The 21,161-nt window shown below is 44.2% G+C and overlaps 1 protein-coding gene across 1 annotated transcript in view; it reads left to right on the top strand.

Annotated features, from left to right (window-relative positions):
* Positions 1-2,270: 2,270 nt before the first annotated feature.
* The window catches only part of P2RY11 (purinergic receptor P2Y11), a 143,545-nt gene continuing 124,654 nt past the window's right edge, over positions 2,271-21,161 (top strand). The window contains exon 1 of the mRNA XM_069231808.1: positions 2,271-2,400. Within this exon, the coding sequence (XP_069087909.1) occupies positions 2,389-2,400 (12 nt within the window). The 5' untranslated portion in view covers positions 2,271-2,388. The remainder of the gene's footprint in view (positions 2,401-21,161) is intronic.

Genomic DNA, 21,161 nt, shown 5'->3' with positions numbered 1-21,161 from the left:
GACAGAGATATTTAAGTTATTGTATGAATTTGTGACTTGAGATGGCCTAGCTCAAAGAGAAGATCGTCAGATACTCTTTGATATCAGCAACAAGGAGCCTTACTCAGACTGGATCGTTAACCTCACTCACCATTCTTATTTCACCCTTTTTAGATTATGCATGCTGCACTTTCCACTGCCGGGTCTATGGTTACATTACTTAGCTCCCTTGTCATTGTGATAATATTCCTAAACATAGCACATGTCAATTTATATTGTTCTGTTCTTTGTATGCAGCACCCCAGTCCTCTTTCTTGGTGCCTATTTTAGGTAATACAAACCTGAGACACTTTGAAGATGGGCATCTCTTTCTGCAGCGTCTTTGCCCAGTGGATATCTGTTATGCTATTTTACATTTTATAAGAGCGTCATTGGCTATCAGAAAACGCTACAACCATCTATGATTATGATGCTGGTACGCCCTGTGCTTCAAATACGTTTATCTTATTCCTGTGGTTGTTTTTCTTTTTGTCGTATTCTTATCTGTTTATGTACTGTATGTTCATGATCCTATTTCATGGTTGTGCTGAATACAGATTATTGACTGACTGACTGAATCGAGCTCTTTTTGTGTTAAAAGCTGATGATCGATATACCTTAGGCGTTCGCTAATTAAGATAACGCGATGTTACGTCCCCAAGGGATCTAGTAAAACCACACAAATATATACAAACAAATAACAACACAATGCACCATTACTTAACAACCTCTGACATTGGGTAATAATCATACATAATTCTTGCGGTTTCATCACTGCTGAAACTCTCGTGCTGCTCTCTTCGCTAAGTACTGCTTCTCTGTTCATGAAGATCTTGATGTTAATAATGATCTACAGACTTTTCCAGGCCGTGCTCCCCTCACAAAAAATGATTTTACAAGGGTACCCTAGAACAGTGGTTCCCAACCTTTTGATTTCTGTGGACCCCCACTTTAACATTAATGGAACCCAGGGACCCCCACTGAATCATCATGGAAATCCGGGGACCCCCGCCTAGGTCATTACTGGAATCTGGGGACCTAATTTAGGAATATTTGTTAATATTTTTTATTTTTTAGGCTCTCGCGGACCCCCTGAGAAGGCTTCGCGGACCCCCAGGGGTCCCCGGACCACAGGTTGGGAACCACTGCCCTAGAACAATAAACATAGGGGCATATTTATTAAAAAATCAAGCAGTGCAAGTCACCTTCCTGTGCTGCGGGGTAGGGAAAGGGCAGGAATGCACCATGCATAACAATGTACGGCTCATTCCTGTCTTTTCCCAGTACTGGTGCACAATGTGCTCCCTAGTTCCAGCACAACCACCCTTGCACCATAGTGCACGAATGTTCGTGTTGTAGGCAGGATTGTTTTTGTGCAGACTTCAGCACACATAGAAACAGGAAGTAATGAGGTCAAATAAAGCTATTTCTCCCTGTTACGCCTTGCCTGGGGAGGCGCAGCATTTTTACTCATTCCTAGGTCTACCCGTAATAGTAAATCTGGGAAGGCTCTAAAATACTTGGGTGGATTTGTGGGAACACCCACGCTCCACCCATGCTCCACCCATGGAACGCCCTCCAAGGGCAGAGTAACTCAACACAGCAATTGGAGCTGGGTTTGGTTACTCTAGATTTATCAAGCAAGGTCACGCACGGTGGGCTTGCATGGCTTGATAAATCTAACTTAAGAGTTGCGTCGCTTTTGCACTCGGCACACAAGTCTTTATTATATATGCCCCACATTTTCTCATACCTATTAAATAAAATGTTATATTGTGAAAGCAAGCTTAAGAGGTCTAGTGGGACACGAGGGTTCACCATCTCGTTCACAGAGACAGAACTGATGTTCAAAAATGCTTTTTATTGTTTCACAATAAATATATGCGATGGACACTTAGCAAACAAGCCAAATATTACCAGTAAGCACGAGAAACAGAGGGCATTTTAAAGGAATAATTCCTTAAGTAAATTAAACATATAGGCACAGGAGCTCACACGGTTCATCGACTTTAAAAGGCAAAAAGTGGTGTTCACCCTTGTCTTTTAATTCTTCACATTCTGATATCTGGCTGACATCTGGCCTCATATTATGTGTGATACCTTCAGCCAGTCACGGCTTATTAACCAGTAACAATCTACGCGCTTTTTTTGAGGCCACAATATTTGTGGCTAACCATCATTAAGTGAGGAAATGGGCAGCGCAGCGGCGGCTATGCTGCTAACTTCCTCATTTGCTTTCGCTGTGCCAGCTGCCGCTTTGTGAATGCTGCTTGTCACTGTTTTCGATTGTATACCTTGAGAACACTGCATTTCATTATTTCCTCCCTGCATCTACCTTCATCAGGGGGCAGTAAAAACCGAGCCTTAAAGATGGGTGCCCAGGTAAGGAACACAGCGACTTCTTCTCCTTTTGTCCTTGTGATGTCTACGCCAAGTCAATGTTCTGTAGACTTCCGGGTCCTAAGAGACTGCCAGCTAGCACAGATAGCTTATGTAAGTATGGACGTCGATTCAACAAAATGCCTAGACAGATGGAAGCTCATTAACCACCTTTTGACCCCAACGACGTCTTAGGGTAGATCCTTTGTACCAACCAGTGGCGTGACGAATCTTGAGATGCCCCTTCTGAAAAGTAAACCCTCCCCAGTCCACAACCTACCACATTTGCTGAGGAGCCCCTGGAGCTCAGCCACCGCCCCACCACACCTCAGGGGTTACGGGGATTTACGTTACGCCACTAGTACCAACTTTATCCTCTCAGCAGCCTGTACTTGCTGATGAGCAAGAGCAAAGCGGAGGTCTTCAGAAAGAGTTCTGCTGCATGGAGGTAATTTAGGGGTCGCCAGGGGTCACCAAGGCGACCCCCAGCTTGCCATTTGCGACCCCCGGCACTGCCTTTGCGACCTCAGAGGTGGCAAAAGAGGCGAGTATCTCGCATTCCCAGCATCTGACTTCAAACTTTTTTCTGCTCATTGTTATTGCACTAATAGTTAATAATAATAATGTATTATTCACTATTAGTGTACTAAAAAATGGAGCAGCAGGATCTGGAACGGACCTTCAATGGCGTTTAAGGTAAGAAAAATAAAATGACTTTAAATGTATGTTGTGTGCGTGCATGTGGGTGAAAGCGAATTTGCCTAAGAGTGTGTATATGTGTAAGCATTTATGTTTGTATGTGGAATTGTGTGTGTGCGTGTGTGTGTGAGAGTGAGTAAGTATAAGTGAGATAGAATGAGCTAGAGAATGTGAATGAATGAGTCAGGGTAAGGTTGAGTGCAAGAGACAGTGAAGATGAAATAGTACAAGGGAGTGCTGTGCAAGACTGAGTGTGAGTGAGTGTAAGTGAGCATAAATGAGAATGTGTTATGCTTGCAAGTCTGATTTTGGACCTGGCATGCTTCTTGGCTTAGAAACAACATTGTTAAAATGCAATCACTGGGATACTGGAGACAATACGGTGTTCGACGAAAATAGCGTTTCAAAAATATTGAGTTGCAGAAATATCGAGTTTTATATATTGTGACACAAGAACATTGTGAGCAAAAATATTGTTGACAAAAAAAAATGTTTTTAAAAGTTTCTCTATGTGTTTAACCCCTTCGCTGCCAGGCCTTTTCCCCCTCAGATGCCAACCCTTTTTTTGGGCTATTTGGGGCAGTTCGCGCTTAGGCCCTCGTAACTTTTTGCCCACATAAGCTACCTACACCAAATTTGTATAATTTTTTCCAACATCCTGGGGATTCTTGAGGTACCCAGACTTTGTGGGTTCCCCGGAAGGAGACCAAGAAATTAGCCAAAATAGAGGGAAAATTTCGTTTTTTTAAAAGGGCTGCAGAAGAAGGCTCGTGTTTTTTTTCCCTGAAAATGGCCTCGACGAAGGGTTTGCGGGGCTAAAATCACCAGCTTCCCAGCTTTCAGGAACAGGCAGACTTGAATCAGAAAACCCAATTTTTCAACACAATTTTGGCATTTTACTGGGACATACCCCATTTTCACGATTTTTTGTGCTTTCAGCCTCCTTCCAGTCAGTGACAGAAATGGGTGTGAAACTAATGCTGGATTCCAGAAACCTAAACATTTCTGAAAAGTAGACAAAATTCTGAATTCAGCAATGGGTAATTTGTGTAGATCCTACAAGGGTTTCCTACAGAAAATACCAACTGAAATAATAAAATATTGAAATTGAGGTGAAAAAAACAGCCATTTTTCTCTACGTTTTACCCTGTAACGTTTTCCTGCAATGTCAGATTCTTGAAAGCAATATACCGTTCCATCTGCTGGACTCTTCTGGTTGTGGGGATATATAGGGCTTGTAGGTTCATCAAGAACCCTAGGCACCTAGAGCCAATAAATGACCTGCACCTTGAAGTGGGGTTTTCATTCTACACCGGGTATACAGCAATTAATTTGCTGAAATATAAAGAGTGAAAAATGGGTATCAGGAAAACCTTTGTATTTCCAAAATGGGCACGAGATAAGGTGTTGAGGAGCAGTAGTTATTTGCACATCTCTGAATTCTGGAGTGCCCATGCTAGCATGCGAATTACAGTGCATTTCTCAAATATATGTATTTTTTACACACTGTCTTATATTTGGAAGGAAAAAATGTAGGGACAGCAAGGGGCAATAATACTTGTTTTGCTATTCTATGTTCCCCCAAGTCTCCCAGTAAAAATGATATCTCACTTGTGTGGGTAGGCCTAGCGCCTGCTACAGGAAATGCCCCAAAACACAACATGGCCACATCACATGTTTCCACAGAAAACAGAGGTGTTTTTTGCAAAGTGCCTACCTGTGGATTTTGGCCTCTAGCTCAGCCGGCACCTAGGGAAACCTACCAAATCTGTGCATTTTTGAAAACTAGAGACCTAGGGGAATCCAAGATGGGGTGACTTGTGACCAGGTTCTGTTACCCCGAATCCTTTCCAAACCTCAAAATTTGGCCAAAAAACACCTTTTCCTCCCATTTCAGTGACAGAAAGAAATGGAATCTGAGAGGAGACACAAATTTCCTTTCACCAAGCGTGCCCCCAAGTCTCCCGATAAACATTATACCTCACTTGTGTGGGTAGGCCTAGTGCCCACAACAGGAATTGCCCCAAAACACAAAGTGGACACATCACATTTTCTCAAAGAAAACAGAGGTGTTTTTTGCAAAGTGCCTACCTGTGGATTTTGGCCTGTAGCTCAGCCGGCACCTAGGGCAACCTACCAAACCTATACATTTTTGAAAACTAGACACCTAGGGGAATCCAAGTTGGCACGACTTGTGGGGCTCTCACCAGGTTCTGTTACCCAGAATCCTTTGCAACCCTCAACATTTGGCTAAAAAACACACTTTTCCTCACATTTCGGTGACAGAAAGTTCTGGAATCTGAGAGGAGCCACAAATTTCCTTCCACCCAGCGTTTCTCCAAGTCTCCCGATAAAAATGATACCCCACTTGTGTGGGCAGGCCTAGTGCCCGCGACAGGAAATGCCCCAAAACACAACGTGGCCACATCACATTTTTCCACAGAAAACAGAGGTGTTTTTTGCAAAGTGCCTCCCTGTGGATTTTGGCCTCTAGCTCAGCCGGCACCTAGGGAAACCTACCAAACCTGTGCATTTTTGAAAACTATAGACTTAGGGGAATCCAAGATGGGGTGACTTGTGGGGCTCTCACCAGGTTCTGTTACCCAGAATCCTTTGCAAACCTCAAACTATGGCCAAAAAAAACACTTTTTCCTGACATTTTGGTGACAGAAAGTTCTGGAATCTGAGAGGAGCAACACATTTCCTTCCACCCAGAATTCCCCCAAGTCTCCAGATAAAAATTATACCTCACTTGTGTGGGTAGGGCTAGTGCCCGTGACGGGAAATGCCCCAAAACACTATCTGGACAGATCAAATACAAAACTACGTTTTTTTTTTGGGGGGGGGGGGCACCTGCGTCTTTGGTCCTGGGCTCAGCAGCAATCTAGGGAAACCTACCAAACCCAGACATTTCTGAAAACTAGACACCTGAGGGAGTCCAGGGAGGTGTGACTTGCGTGGATCCCCCAATGATTTCTTACCCAGAATCCTCAGCAAAACTCAAATTTAGCTAAAAAATAACTTTTTTCCCACATTTCTGTGTGGGATCACTGCACCAGGACAAATTTCCTACCACCCAACGTTCCCCTCAGTCTCCCAGTAAAAATGATACCTCACTTGTGTAGGTGGGCCAAGTGCCTGTGACAGGAAAGAGCCAAAAACATGTTGAAATTGAGGGGGAACCAAAGCGGGTCCAAAAGGGCAGTTTGAAAAAAAACATTTTTAGGCTGACAAGTGCAGCAGAATTTTTATCGGTATACATGGGACAATGTTGGGTGGTAGGAATTTTGTCGATTCCTGCAGATTCCGGAAGGGTCCATCACAAAAATGTGGGAAAAATGTGTGATTTTCAGCAAAGTTGGAGGTTTGCAGGGCATTGTGGGTAAGAAAATGGTGCGGGGTGCATGTGAAGTACACCACCCTGGAATCAACCAGATGTTTAGTTTTCAGATGTGTCTGGGTCTTGTGGATTTTTCTACATGGTAGCCTCCCAAAGTCAAAAAAGTGCAGCCCTCACCATTCCAAGTTGGATGATTTTGAGAGTTACCAAGCTCTCATGGCCCAAATGTAAAACCAAAACACAAAATAATCAAATGTCTTCTTGTTGCCGTGGAATAAAATGTTTTATTGTGCGGGGGAGAGCTGAAAGACTGTTACCCTCTTCAGTCACCACCCCACTATTTTTTTTTTTAATTCCATGCCATCTAGTAGACTTTCTGCCCCCCAGGGGTGTGGATCGTGGGTAATTGCCCCATCTGCCCACTGGTGGACAGAACAACTTAGGCCCCATTTATTTGGGGTGGGAGTATGGCCATACCCTCCCCCTCTTATTTTGAAAAAAAAGCTTCCCTGGTGTCTAGTGATTTCTGCACACCTTGGGGCAGATTAGCCTAACAAAAATAGGCTGATCTGCCCCCAAGGTGGGCAGAAATGGCCTAAATGCAATTTGTCCTCCAGGCGAGCGACCCTTGCCTAGGGGTTCGCTCCCCATACATAAAAACATAAAGTAAATTAAAAAAATATATATCCCTGGTGTCTAGAGGTTTCTGTACCCCCACTTCCCCCCAGAAGCAGATCGGCCTAATTATATTAGGCTGATCTGCCTCCAAGGGGGGGGGGCAGAAAAGGCCTAAAAATATTATGCCCACCCGGGGAGCAGCCCTTTTCCCGAAGGGACACTCCCTACACATAAAAGAAAAAAAAAAGATCCCTGGTGTCTAGGGGTTTTCTGCCCCCGGGGGGGCAGAAAAGGCCTAACAATGATTTGCCCCCCTGGGGAGCAGCCCTTACCGAAGGGGCCGCTCCCCTTATACGTAAGTATAAGATAAAAAAAATTCCCTGGTGTCTAATGGTTTCTGCCCCCGGGGGGGGGACAGAAATGGCCTAGAAACAATTTGGTCCCCCAGGGAGCAACCCTTGCTGAAGGGGTCGCTCCCTAAACATAAAATAAAAATAAAATCCCTGGTGTCTAGGGGTTTTCTGCCCCCGGGGGGGCAGAAATGGACAAAAAATTATTTGCCCCCCTGGGGAGCGGTCCTTACCCAAGAGGCCGCGCCCCTTCTATGTAAGTATATGATAAACAACAATTCCCTGGTGTCTAGTGGTTTCTGCCCCCCCCCCCCCCTCGGGCAGATCGGCCTAATTATATTAGACCGATCTGCCCCCACGGGGAGCAGAAATGGCCTAGATACAATATGGCCCCCCAGGGAGCGAACCTTGCTTAAGGGGTCGCTCCCTAAACATAAAAGAAAAAAAAATCTGTGGTGTCTAGGCTGTTTTCTGCCCCCCCCCCCGGGGGCAGATCGGCTTAATTATATGCGGCCGATCTGCCCCGGGGGGGCAGAAACGGCCTAAAAAGTATTTCCCCCCTGGGGAGCGGCCGCTCCCCTCATGTTTATTTCACACAAAAAAATAAATTCCCTGGTGTCTAGTGGGCATTTCTGCTGCCCGATCGCATCGCTGTCTCTGCTGGCCCCCTCCTCCCGAGCGGAAGAGAAATGCTGAGCATTTTTCTTACGCAGCGCGATGGGAGGTGACCTCTGATGAGGTCAGCACACTTTCGCGTGCTGGCGTCATCAGATGTCACTGGGGGGGGTTTGGTGGGGGTCGGTGGAGGAAGGGGAAGCAATTCCCCTTCCATCCCTGACCATCGGCCTTCGGGGGGAGCACTAGCGCTTCCCCCGAGGGACGGTATATGGACGTAATGGTTACGTCCATGGCGCCACACAGGCGCAGCCATGGACGTAACCATTGCGCCCATGGCGGTAAAGGGGTTAAATAATATTTTAATTGTCTATATTTATATTGTTTGTATAACTGTTGTTAATGGTTTTAAATATAGGTTGTAATTTTAGGGTATTTATATTTTTAATTTAAATGGTGGGATGTGAGTTTTGCAGTGGTACAGGGTGAGAAGTTAACTAAGTATAATTAATTTATATATATTTTTAATTAATATTAATTACTTATTTGATTATTAAGTATGTCAATTGTGTAAATATTGTTTTTTAAGTTATATTATGTGCTGGTTGTTAGGTTTCTAAGGGCATAGGGTGGGAAGTTAAGTAAATAATAAATAATATATTATTTATAAATTATTAACTAATTTATTGTTAATTCATTATACACGTTGTGTAATTATTATACATTTTTAATTAACATTTTGGGTGAAGGTTGATTGGTTTGTGGATGTATAGGGTGGCAAGTTAATTAAATAATATTTGAGTAATTATGAACTATTTATTAATAATGAATTAATTGTGATTAATTGTTTAAATCATGTAATTTTTACAATTTTTACATTTAGATATCTGTTTAATGTGCTACTATGGTGTGGGAATTTAAAGAAATAATGATCAAAAAATGTTTTTCCTTATATTAATACTTACTAAAATTGATGAGTATTTCAATTGTTTAATTGTTTTTTTAATGTATATATTTCATTTTATGTTAATAGTCCTGAAATTAATACTTGTATTAAAATAAAGTATGTGTTTGAAGTGAAGTACTTTCCCTACTGTTGCACAGACTGGAGTGGGAATATTAAATGTTAGCCCTTTTGAGTCCAGCGCTTTCACTACTATTGCATCTACTGTAGTGGGAATAGTAAATTTTACCCTGCCTGAGTCCAACGTTTTCCCTGCTGTTGCACAGACTGGAGGAGTAATAGTAAATGTTACCCTTCCTGAGTCCAACACTTTCCCTACTATTGCACAGACTGGAGGGGGAATAGCAAATGTTACTTCTCCTGAGTCCAATGCTTTCCCTATGGCTGCACTGACTAGAGTTTGAATAGTAAGTTTTACCCATCCAGAGTCCACCACTTTCCTTACTGTTGCACCAGCTGCAGTGGGAATAGTACATTTTACCCCTCCTGAGTCCTAAGCGTTCCCTACTGCTGCACAGACTGGAGTGGGAATGGTAAATTGTACCCCTCCTGAGTCCAACACTTTTCCAACTGTTGCACCCACTGGGGTGGGGAGAATCAATGTTAGCCCTCCAGAACCCAACACTTTCCTTACTGCTGCACCGACAGGAGTGGGAATAGTAGATTTTACCCTTCCTGAGTCAAATACTTTCCCTACTGTTGCACCAACTGGAGTGGGAATAATACATTTTATCTCTCCTGAGTCCAAAGCGTTTCCTCCTGTGCTCAGACTGGAGTGGGAATAGTAAATTTTACCACAACTGACTCCAACTCCTTCTCCACTGCTGCACCGACTGGAGTTGGAATAGTAAATTTTACCCCTCCTGAGTCTAATGCTTTCCCTACTGTTGCACTGACTGGAGTGGGAATAGTAAATCGTACAGCTCCTGAGTCCAATACTTTTCCTATTTTTGCACTGACTGGAGTGGGAATAGTAAATCTTACCCCTCCTGAGTCCAGTGCTTTCCCTACGGTTGCACAGACTGGAGTGGGAACAGTAAATGTTATCCGTCTTGAGTCCAACGCTTTCCCAACTGTTGCGCTGATTGGCGTGGGAACAGTAAGGCCCAGATTTAAAAGGGCCTAGCGCCTCCTTGCATCACGTTAGTATCATTTTTTTACGCTAATGTGGCCCAACAAGGCCGAAATCACTGCGCCATATTTACAAAGTGGCGCAATGAATGCATTGCGCCACTTTGTAATCTCTTGTGCAACATTTTGCCTGAGCCATGCATAATGTATGCCCAGGGGGCGTCCCCCCGTTAGGTGGACCACAAAAATGGTACAGTGGAATCTAAGAGAAATGGGGCCAACATACAGACACCCTGACCCCTAAGCTGTTAAAGCTGCCTCCAAACCACAACAAACAGCTATGTCCCTGGGGGTGGGCACCCCAGGCCATACCAGAAGCCAACCCTGAGGAGTGCTGGTTCTCATTGCCATCACTGGTTCCACGAGGAAGGCTGTGTAGCCACCCTCCACCAATCAATAGCCCCGGGGAGGTGGTGGTCCCCAGGGCTGCGGCAAGGGGCTGGACGCCCCTACCTGCAATCTATTTTAAAAATGCCTGGGGGAGGTGGTGGCCCCCGTGGTTGGGGGGGGCACGCAGCCCTCCAGCATAGATATTGTGAATGCCCCATGGACCTTGCTCACCTGAGGGCTTATGAAAAACAAGCGCGGGAGCCAGAGCTTGATTTTTGTTTTTTTTTCCACAAAATTCTGACATTGTTGCAAAATTGCAGCCAAATGTTTTTTTTAAAAGTGTTTTTTAGCCCGGGGGGGAAGGGGGGGATCACTCTGGGGCCCCAGTGCCATATCTAAAGGGTCAGGGTGACTCTACCCTGGGCCCTTGTCTTTTTTATACTTTTTTTCAGCTGAAGCCGAGTCCCAAGATGGCTGCCAACACTTCCTGGTTTGAAGTGTTGGCAGCCAATCAGAGCTGTGCATTTCCCTGCACAAGCTTGTCATTATTCACAAATACATTTCAAAGGGTCCGCGTCCCTAGATGTACACATTTATTTTCCCGTTAATATCTCAAAAACTACTGAACAGATTTTCACCAACTAAGCAAAAGTGTTATCTATATACTAAAAGCTAGCTTTCTCCCAAATGTTGTTATTCTGTCCAGTGGTTCGGGCTGTGGTTGCGTCTAAAGGGCCTATGGGAATTAACATGGGAAACACCATTTTTTTGACCATCCTTTTTTCTCAGACCCTGCTTGATGTATCACACCCAAACTTTCCGTGCACAACAAGAATCACCGGCACACTTTAAAAAAAAAAAATTGTGACGATTCGTCAAGCGGTGCCAAAAATATACGCAAGTGAAAAAAAAACTCTTTCTATGGAAACACGGTCCTAATCAGAACTACCTACTGACGACTGCCAGTAGGTAATATATACTTGTTATGTTATTAAATTTAAAAAATAGTCAATTATAATATAAATTACAATGATTATTTTAATAATAATTTCACATTATATATGTGTAAATAAACATAAACCCATACATGTGTATGTGTGTATGTTTGTTTAAATAAGTATATATTCATAAATATTTTTTGATATTATTTAAATATATTTAATTTACATTTTATTACTGATACATGTTAATATATTTAATGTTTACTATTTTTAATTAGATATATGAAAAAAACGATATTTTGTGTATATTTGTTCGATATAAGTGTGACACTTTTTTCGATATTTTTGTATTGTCAATTATAAGTATGGGATAATGATATTTTTGTGCACAATATTTTTGTCACAATATTTATGGTTTCCATATTTTGTCAGTGAACCGTCAATGCTTACATATGGGATACGGATACCCACAGCAAAATACTAGTGCTGGCCAAACTTTAGGTCAATTTTGGCATGGGGCACAAGCAGAAAAACGTGAGCGCTGGCATTCTGGAGAAAATTCTTGGCATAGTTGACACTTCTGGCAAATTGCTGATGCTGGCACACTGGTGAAAATTCTTGGCAGATGGGAGGACAATTTGGCATACGTCGGGGGGCCACCCATGACAAAATGTGATCCTCGACATACTAGGCATAACTTTTTACGTAAGGGACCCCCATTGCACATGGAAACCAGCATTAGCAAAATTCTGGCACTGGCATATTGTATGTAATTCTTTGGCAAAAGGGGCACCCCTTGCAAAGTGCTGGCCCTAGCATTGGAGGTAATTTAATATGGGCACACATAAAACATATTTGGTTCAACTCATTGGTCCAGTCAGATGTCAGTAGCTTGGCACACCAGGAAAGGACATGAAATACACTATTAGAACCCACTTTTTTAAAAATGTTACCATAGGAGAGAAACCCCTGCCTTACAGTCTTCACTAGAATACATCAGACTTACTTTGCTTCCTTAGTACAATTCAGTTAACTGTTCACTTAACATATTATATCCGCATCTTACATAAATGATATCCAAAAAAAACATGTGTGTGTGTTATATTAACAGTGCAATTATTATGGATCTTCACCAGTGTTAATTATTATGATGTCATCAGAATTAATGTCATGAGACATCACTGCCTAGGAAGATTGAAAGTCAAAGATCATATGATGTCACTTCCTGTAACATCAATAAGACCAAAGGGTTTATGATGTCACTTCTGCTACCCATAGCATTTTGGTGAATTGATGTCCATGTTCGGGTGAGTCCATAGCAGCAGAGACAGTGCCACTAGTGCCTTTTCTAGAGTTTTGTTTTGGGGGGGGCACACAATGGACCACAAAAAAACAATGGGGCTGCCTATAACTGACAATTGTGAAGATTCTGCCTATGCATGCTTCTGAATGTGTGTGTCTGTGTGTGTGTCTGGTGGTGCGTACCTACATTGAAAATGAAGGTTAAGACAACAGAAGGCTTTTCAAATGTTAACTCTAGATCCTTAAGCTGAATACATGTAGATTGTTGTATAGCACACATGTTAGAACCTACATTTCTTTTAAGGATTCTCGATTTTATGGCAGGTGCGGTGCAGGGACAAAATGGGAACATAATGTGGCATTCCCAGGACCACACAAATTGATCACATGGGAGAAGTTGAATTTAAGAGTGTTCAAATGACTGATAGGCCACATATCTGCTGCTTAAGGAACCACAGCATTCAATATACAAGGTGCAGAGCTGCAGCTACAAGGAAATTGACGGAACAGGGCTTTTCCCCAAATGTTGAAGATTAAGGGCACTGGGATGGGAAGCATGTAGGACCATCTTTACCAATATTTCCTGCAACACAGCAAGACATCTTGCTGCGCTGCACAAAATAGAGAGGGCAAGCATGTGCCATATCTGTCAAGCTATGGTGCAGTCCCGCTCGCTGCCTGCACTGGTGCATAAACTGATGCCAAGCACCAATGCAGGCACCCTTACAAGGGAGCCTGTGTTACAAGCAGGATTCTTTTTGTGCAGGAAGAGACACCTTCCTGCACAAAAACCATGTTTTGAGGAGTTTCCCTTTTTTTATGTGTGCTATAGAATAAAACCTAGGTGAGATTTACCGAGTCACGCAAGGCCACTTTGCGTGGCCCTGCGTAGCATGGTTTATCTGGATTAATGCAAGGCAGAGCAGGCCATCGCCTTGTGTTACTCTGCCACATGGAAGCATTCCATGGGATGACGTTGTGAGCAAAATACCCAGATCTGTGACTAGGGGTGAGTTTGAAAAGTTCAACACTCCGTCCATTATTTTATTTTGTGATGTTGCTGTGCTGGATCCTGTCTACTTTTAATGGGAATCAAGAGTTAGCTTAGCCTTCTGGCTTGCAGGCCTGTGCTCCCGTCACCCAGTGACTTTTACCCTATTTAGCTCGCTCTGTTTTAGCACATTTATTTAATTAATTATTCCAAGATGGCTGCAATGTTTATAGTTAGGAAGATGTTTTAGTTTCACATTATCAGTGCCATTCTGTAAAGGCGTCACGATCAGCGTCAAAGATAAATGAGATACGTAGGTTGTCACATTATGTACTTTCCCACTTTCGTGTGTCAGTAACATAATGTACCTTTTCAGGGAATTGTTTATATAATTGCTGCCCCAAGCATGTCTTTTTATCTATTGTTTGGGAACATACCTGCGTCCGGGGTCCTACCAGATCTGTATAAATAAATCTCACACAGACAAGATAATCAGAGGGATTCCTACCAGATGCCATCAACGCTATCTATGCTACACGTCGCCCTGATGCTGACCCAGTCTTCGTGTCCCTACAGAGTCTGATTTAGAGACCTCATTCCAAGGTAACAAGGGTTGAGGGGCTCTTCTCATGGACATGGAACTGGCAGATTAGGTTTAACATACCTAGCTCTCTTTAGGTTAGAGATTAGGTTCATCATGCTGAGGTATTAGGGCCCATTTCACATCTATTAAATTTTTTTGTTATTGCAAGATGGTGGGGGTCTTTGTATTCATGACTCTCGTTTTTACCATTCTGTTCCTTGCATTATTCATTATCCTACTCATTGCAGCCCATGCAATTTACAGTAGATAGCCGTCTTTCATTGCCTGTGTGTGATTGAGATATGGTATTCATGTGAGAAAGGGTTAATCTTCGTTTAACAACGACCTCCCTGAGATGTTGCAGTCTTGAGTCCATATGTAAAGGCTGCCACAAATCACCTTTTACTGTTTGGGTTTTTAGTGAGGTATTGCTTGTGAGCCAGGAGGTTTGGGACGACAGCTGAAACTTGTTGTAGGATTGGCATAGTCACCTACAAACATAAGTACTGTCATCCTTAAACCAGCACTCTTGCGTAGAGCAAGAGTCAAACTACGACATTGGTATGTGCGCCCCAAATGGATAGGGGCATGCCCAGATTCGGGTCCCTTGCTTGCTGTGCCACTGGATTCAAGTTAGCCTAGCTGATGAGGGGTGATACCCCAAAACCGGTCCCAGGATGCTTGTTTCCGATCCAGAGAGGACCGGGCTTGCAGTTCAGGCTCGACTGTTTCCATGGGAAGCAGGGTTAACACTGATTTGCATATGGCTGGGTCAAAACTGGGGTGACATGGTGAGCAAAATAACAATGGATTAAACCCAGATCTGTGGCTGGAGGTGAGTGTTTAAAAAGTTTCAACATTCCGTCCAGCATTTTATTTTGTGATGTTGCAGTGTGCGACTAAGAGGCAAGAGCTATGCCGAGACATGGGTCCCTTGTTCATTGCACCACTTGATTCAAGCTAGCCTGGCTGATGAGGGATGATGCCTCAAACCGATCCCAGCATGCTTGTTTCCAGGCCAGGGAGGACCTACCTTGGCAGTTCAGGATGAACTGTTCCCATGGGGAGTAGGGCCAAGACTGATTTGCATATGGCTGAGTCCAAACTGGGGTGACGTGATGACCAAAATAACAATGGATTAAACCCAGATCTGTGACTGGGGGTGCTTGTTTGAAAGGTTTCAACATTCTGTCCATCATTTTATTTTGTGATGTTGCTATGTGCGTTCTAAGTGGCTATGGGTATGCCCAGACGTGGGTCCCTTGCTCTCTGCGCCACTGGATTCAAGCTAGTCTCGGTGATGAGTGGTGATACCCCAACACGGGTTCCTTGATGCCTGTTTCCAGTCCAGGAAGGACCAGGCTTGGCAGTTTGGGCTGGACTGTTCCCATGGGAAGCAAGGTCAAGACTGATTTGCATATGGCTGGGTCCAACCTTGCTCACTGAGCCACTCGATTCAAGCTAGCCTGACTGATGAGGGGTGATACTGATCCACAGAGGCCCTGCCTTGGTAGTTCAGGCTAGACTGTTTCCATGGAAGCAGGGTCAAGACTGATTTGCATATGGCTGGCTCCAAACTGGGGTGACCTGGCGAGCAAAATAACTATGGCTTAATGCCAGATCTGTGATTGGGGTGAGTGTTTGAAAAGTTTCCACACTTTGTGCATTATTTTGTGAAGTTGTCCATGAAAGTGGAACAACGACCCTGTTTTCCTCTGCCTTAACCACGCATGTCCAGAACAATGAACATGCCTGGTTAAGGCAGAGGAAAACAGACTCCGGATCAGTGACGACGCGGTCAGGTAAGTGGGGCTGTGGTAGGGTTGGGGGAGTAGTTTTAGGGGTGGGACGTAATTTTCGGTTTTAGGGGCAAGGGTGGAGGGGTTGCGGTATTTTTAAGGGCGGGGTGGGGGTTGGGGTAGTTTAGGTTTTAGGGGCGGGGTGGGGGGTTGGGGTGTTTTTAGGGTCAGGGGGTTGCGGTAATTTTAGGGGCGGGGTGGGGTTTGGGGTGGTTTAAGGTTTTAAGGGCAGTTGGGTAACTCATTACGACCGGTGTCCTGCACATGTCCTTAAGATGGCTGCCTAATCACTTGCAATATCTAGCAATGGTATTAGACATCACAGGGGCCTAGCTGCTCATGCAGATCGGCCATCACATATAATATAATGCACCCTGTCCTAGGCTTCTAAGGCCTGCTGTAGGGGTGACTGACATATGGTATATGCGGAGTACTTTGGCATGACACACAGTGAGTGTGCCACATTGTGTTTTCAGAATGGTTTGCACCATTTTATGCAGACTGCAACGGCAGTCTGCATGTGTCTGAGTGTGGGCCTCTTAGGATGCCATAATACATGCTACAGCCATTAAGGACCATGCCCTAGGTACCAGGGATGCAATTTACTAGGGACTTACAGGGGTGCTAAAGTCCTTGCCAATTGTGTTACAAATAGAAATGTACAGTGTTTCAAGGGAAAGAGCACTGGCACTGGGGGCCTGGTTAGCAGGGACCCAGTGCACCTTATGTCAAAAAGCATCTATACTAGGGCAAAAAGTGAGGGTGACCAAGTCAAAAAGTACACGTTCCTACACAAGTCACATATAATCTGATAATGAAAATGTTTCCACTCTCAAATATATGTGTTCACTCTATTTAACTCAGTGTGCTAGAGAAGGAAAACGGCTGTTAATAACCATAACCCTTTTAATTGTATGGTACTTCATCCTGAAATTGCAAGTCTCTAAGCACTGTACATAACAGGTGGCATAACTATCTGATTTAATGTTACTAAAGCTATCTAGCTCTGAAGGATGGAGGGTTGAGTTAGCCAATCGAGATTCAGTTAATTCTGAGATGAAACTTGTGATAATCAGAGGGGCTAAATCAGCATGGGCAACATTTTTATTCCAAATATAATAACCACACCAAGATTTTGTTGTCCACTTAACTGAGTTATTTTTTATTAATATTCTGGACCCCTGTTTCACATGTGCAACAGCTGCACCCACTTACAAGGGATACCATGCCTTTCAGGTGAGCCCTGCTGAATATAGAGGGCCTGATTTTAAAAAAGAGGCACTGCACCCAATGCAGCAACACTTTTCTCGCGCCCCTTAGTGCCCCCCTAAGGCCACCATTGTGCGCCGTATCTAAGATACGACATCCACCGCGATAGTGGAACATTTTTGATGCTAGTTTGGAGCTTTGCAGGATTAGCGTAAAAAATGTTGCCTCTAATGCTGCAAAGCCCATTGAGGCCCATTATATTTAATGGTGTGCCTCCTTCTAACGCCCGCTCTGAGTAGGTATTAAGAGTGTCAAAAAAATGACGCAGAGAAATCTCTTATATTTCTTTGTGCCATTTTTTCAGCCCCCATATGGGGAATGCCCCCTTTGCATACATTATGCCTGGCGCAGGAATAATGTAGCGCAAAGGGTCACAAAGTGGCACATTGTATACATTGCGCCACTTTGTAAATTTGGCACTGAGATTTTGGCCTTGTTGGGCCACATTAGCGTAAAAAAAGAAAACAACACTAATGTGGCGCAAGGAGGCACTAGGGGCTATTAAATCTGCCCCAGAGTCTGATGCTGTATTTTAATTGCATATTGCTGATAATCCCCTGAGGTTGCCAAAAAGTGCACCCACATCTCCAGCTTCATCACAGAATTAGCTTGAGTTTCCAGAAGGTATGTTACCTTTACTTCAGATTATATTTCATCGGGAAGTCTCTAAATTGTGGGAGTTACATTGGGAGCCTTTCACAGGTAAGGTTACAGCGTTTTACTTTGCAAGTCTTTACGTCACAGCCGTGAATTGTTTTGAGCGTCTTAACCTAAACAATATATGTGCTATCTATCTATTTATCTATCTATCTATCTGGCTAACTGCATTTGTATAGTGCAGCACTGTCACCCCTAAGGCTCTGTGGGTTTGACATCTCTGTTGAAGAGCCAGGTCTTGAGTTTCTTCTTGAAGTCTGCCAAGGAGGGTGCTGTACAAAGACAGAGGAATAGTTTGTTCTAAGTCTTGAAGGGTATGTAGGAGAAGGAGCGAGCCCCACTGCGGGTGTGACTGATGTGGGGGTGTGAGGCCAGGCTAGTGAGGCAAAGCATAGGTGTCTTGCGAGTCTGTGGAAGTTCAATCAATGATTGATGTAGGCTGGTCCTTGATCATGCAGAGCTTTGTAGGTGTGCTTGAGGATCTTGAACTGGCATGTTTCCTGAATCTGGAGCCAGTGGAGGTTTCTTAGGTGGGGGTGATGTGGGTCCATTTGGGAAGGCCCAGGTTGATTCTGGCTGCAGCATTCTGAATGGTCTAGAGTCTTTTGAGGAGCTGGGTGGAGATGCTGGTGTAGAGCACGTTGCCGTAGTCGAGGCAGCTGGTGATGAGGGCTTGAGTGATGGTTTTTATGGAGTTAACTGGGATCCATCTGAAGATTCTGCGGAGCGTGCAAAGGGTGTGGAAGATGGAGGAGAAGACTGCGTTGATTTGTCGTTCCATGGTCACTTCACTGTCGAAGATGATGCTTAGGTTACGTGCATGATCTGTGGGTGTGGGTGTTTGTCTGAATTCTGCTGGTGACCAGCTGTGGTCTCAAATGGAGGTGTTATTCCCTAAGATCAGAACTTCCGTCTTGTCGGAGTTCAGTTTAAGGCAGTTGTCTCTCATCCTGTTGCCAACGTTGGTCATGAAATTGCAAAAGTTGATTCTGGTGATGGAGTAGGCTTCAGGTGAGTGGGAGGATGAGTTGAGTGTCATCTGCATAACAAATTATGTTGAGTCCATGGGATCGATCGATGTCTGCGAGGGGGGTTATGTACGTGTTGAACAAGGTGGGGCTGAGGGATGATCCTTGGGAACGCCGCATAATATGTCCATGGGTTCAGAGGTGAAGGGAGGCAGCCAGATGCTCTGTGTGCATCCTGTGAGGAAGCAGGCAATCCACTGGAGGGCATTTTACTGAATGCTGATGTTGTAGAGTCTGTTGATAAAGTTATGTTGGGAAACATTGCTGAACACAGCAGAGAGGTCGAGAAGGATCAGGGCCACCATCTCCCGCAGTCGAGGAGTGTTCTGATATTGTCTGTGACAGCGATCAGGTGGGTCTTCGTGCTGCAGTTGGCACAGAATCCTGATTGGGAAGTATCAAATAGTTGATTTTGTTCCATGTATTCCAGGCTATCTATCTATTTGTTGGAAATGGCCCTCTTTACAAGTTCACCCCAAACTTTTTTCCTTCCTCTTCCTACTTTTTGCTGGATTTTGCATGTTGGCCTTAGGATTCTGCAATTTACCACTGCTAATCAGTGCTAAAGTGCTTGTGCTCACTCCCCTAAACATGGCATATACCTGACTGGCACATTTAATTTAGATGTAAGTCCCTTGTGGAGTGGTATACCAAATACACAGGGCCTGTAGATTTAATGCTACCAGTGAGCCTGCAGCACTTATTGAGCCACCCACTTAAGTAGCAACTTAAAACTTGGCCCAGGCCTGCCATTGCAGTCTGAAGGTGGTGTCCTACTGCCATGTCGAAATGGCATTTAAAACCCCTTGCCAAGGATTAATCTCCCCTTATAAGTTTAGTTTTACATGTCCTAGTAATGAAAAACTCCCAAATTTGTTTTGTCACTACTGTGAGGCCTACCCACTACCATAGGAAAACCTTGGGGATTCCTTATTAAAACAAATACATTTTAATTCCTAAACCAGAGGTGGTACATATGTCATGTTTGGTATTTATGAACTTGTAATGGTAAAGTCGGATTTATCATCACAAGTTTGAAAATTCGACTTTTAGAAAGTTGGCATTTTCCTGCCCTTAGAAATTTGTGCCTACAGGCTGCCTTAGGTCACACGACTTGGAGTAACTGACAGTTGAGACTTTGTGAATTTACCACTAGATAGTCACACAGTAGTGGGCCATGAACTGACTTGATGGGGGCATAGAGCTAAGCACCGCCCGCCCCGCTTGCAGCTGAATAGGCTGGGCTCTACCTCGACACAATAGGCTTAATGAGCCTGTATTGTCAGTGCAGCCTGCTGGGGCCAGGGCACGTGGAGGTCAGAAATTCCTGGAACTTCAGAGAACCCTTCTGGAAATGTCTCCCAACTTCTAGGAGCAGGGCACCAGGGTATAAAAATAGGGCTCTTAGACCCAATCTTCAGTTCACTACTGGGTCCTCGGAAGGACTCTCAGAGGACTGCCTTCTGTTGTGACATGCTGTGCACTCTGGCAGAATGCTGCTGTACCTGGAAGGACTGTTTTGCTGCTTGAAGACGGCTTTGAATCTTTAGAGGCCAGCCCTGCTGTACAGCCCTGCATCTTCACCTGCTCCCAGGACTTCAGAAGAACATCCATGGGCTAGTTTGCCTGGTTTCCTGTTCAGAGTCGGTCACAGGGACATAACAGGCTTCACCATCTTGATCCGCACCTGGACCCTGCCTGAGTGAGTCTTGAACCCCCAAGAGGTCTCCATCCACTCCTGGACCCTTGGTTGTGGTGCTAAAGATGCCCGGGTGGCCATTTTCCAGAAATGAGGACCTGCTATTTTGAACCTTAACCTTTAAAAGTTCATATCTCAGGTTTTACTAATTGGATTTTGATTGTTTGTTGTCAAATAATTTATTAAAATTTGCTCTATTTTCCCAAATTGGTTTCGAATATTTAGCCCCTCATCGTGACATTGGCGGTAAGTGATAACGTGGCGCAAATACTGCCAACAGGCCGGCGGTCATTACCGCCAATTTATGACAGTGGTGGTGAGAACTCCCAGAGACAGCCAATGTACCACACCATCCACCAGGGCATTAACACAACGCACACCGGCGGTCGCCATCAACAGCCAGGTGGAAGACAAAGTACCACCCACCAAATTATGACACAGCAAACTG

Source organism: Pleurodeles waltl, chromosome 4_2 (assembly GCF_031143425.1).
Source record: "Pleurodeles waltl isolate 20211129_DDA chromosome 4_2, aPleWal1.hap1.20221129, whole genome shotgun sequence".
Taxonomy (NCBI): Eukaryota; Metazoa; Chordata; class Amphibia; order Caudata; family Salamandridae; genus Pleurodeles; species Pleurodeles waltl.
The sequence above is the reverse complement of the archived record's forward strand: the minus strand, read 5'-3'. Positions and strand labels throughout refer to the sequence as shown.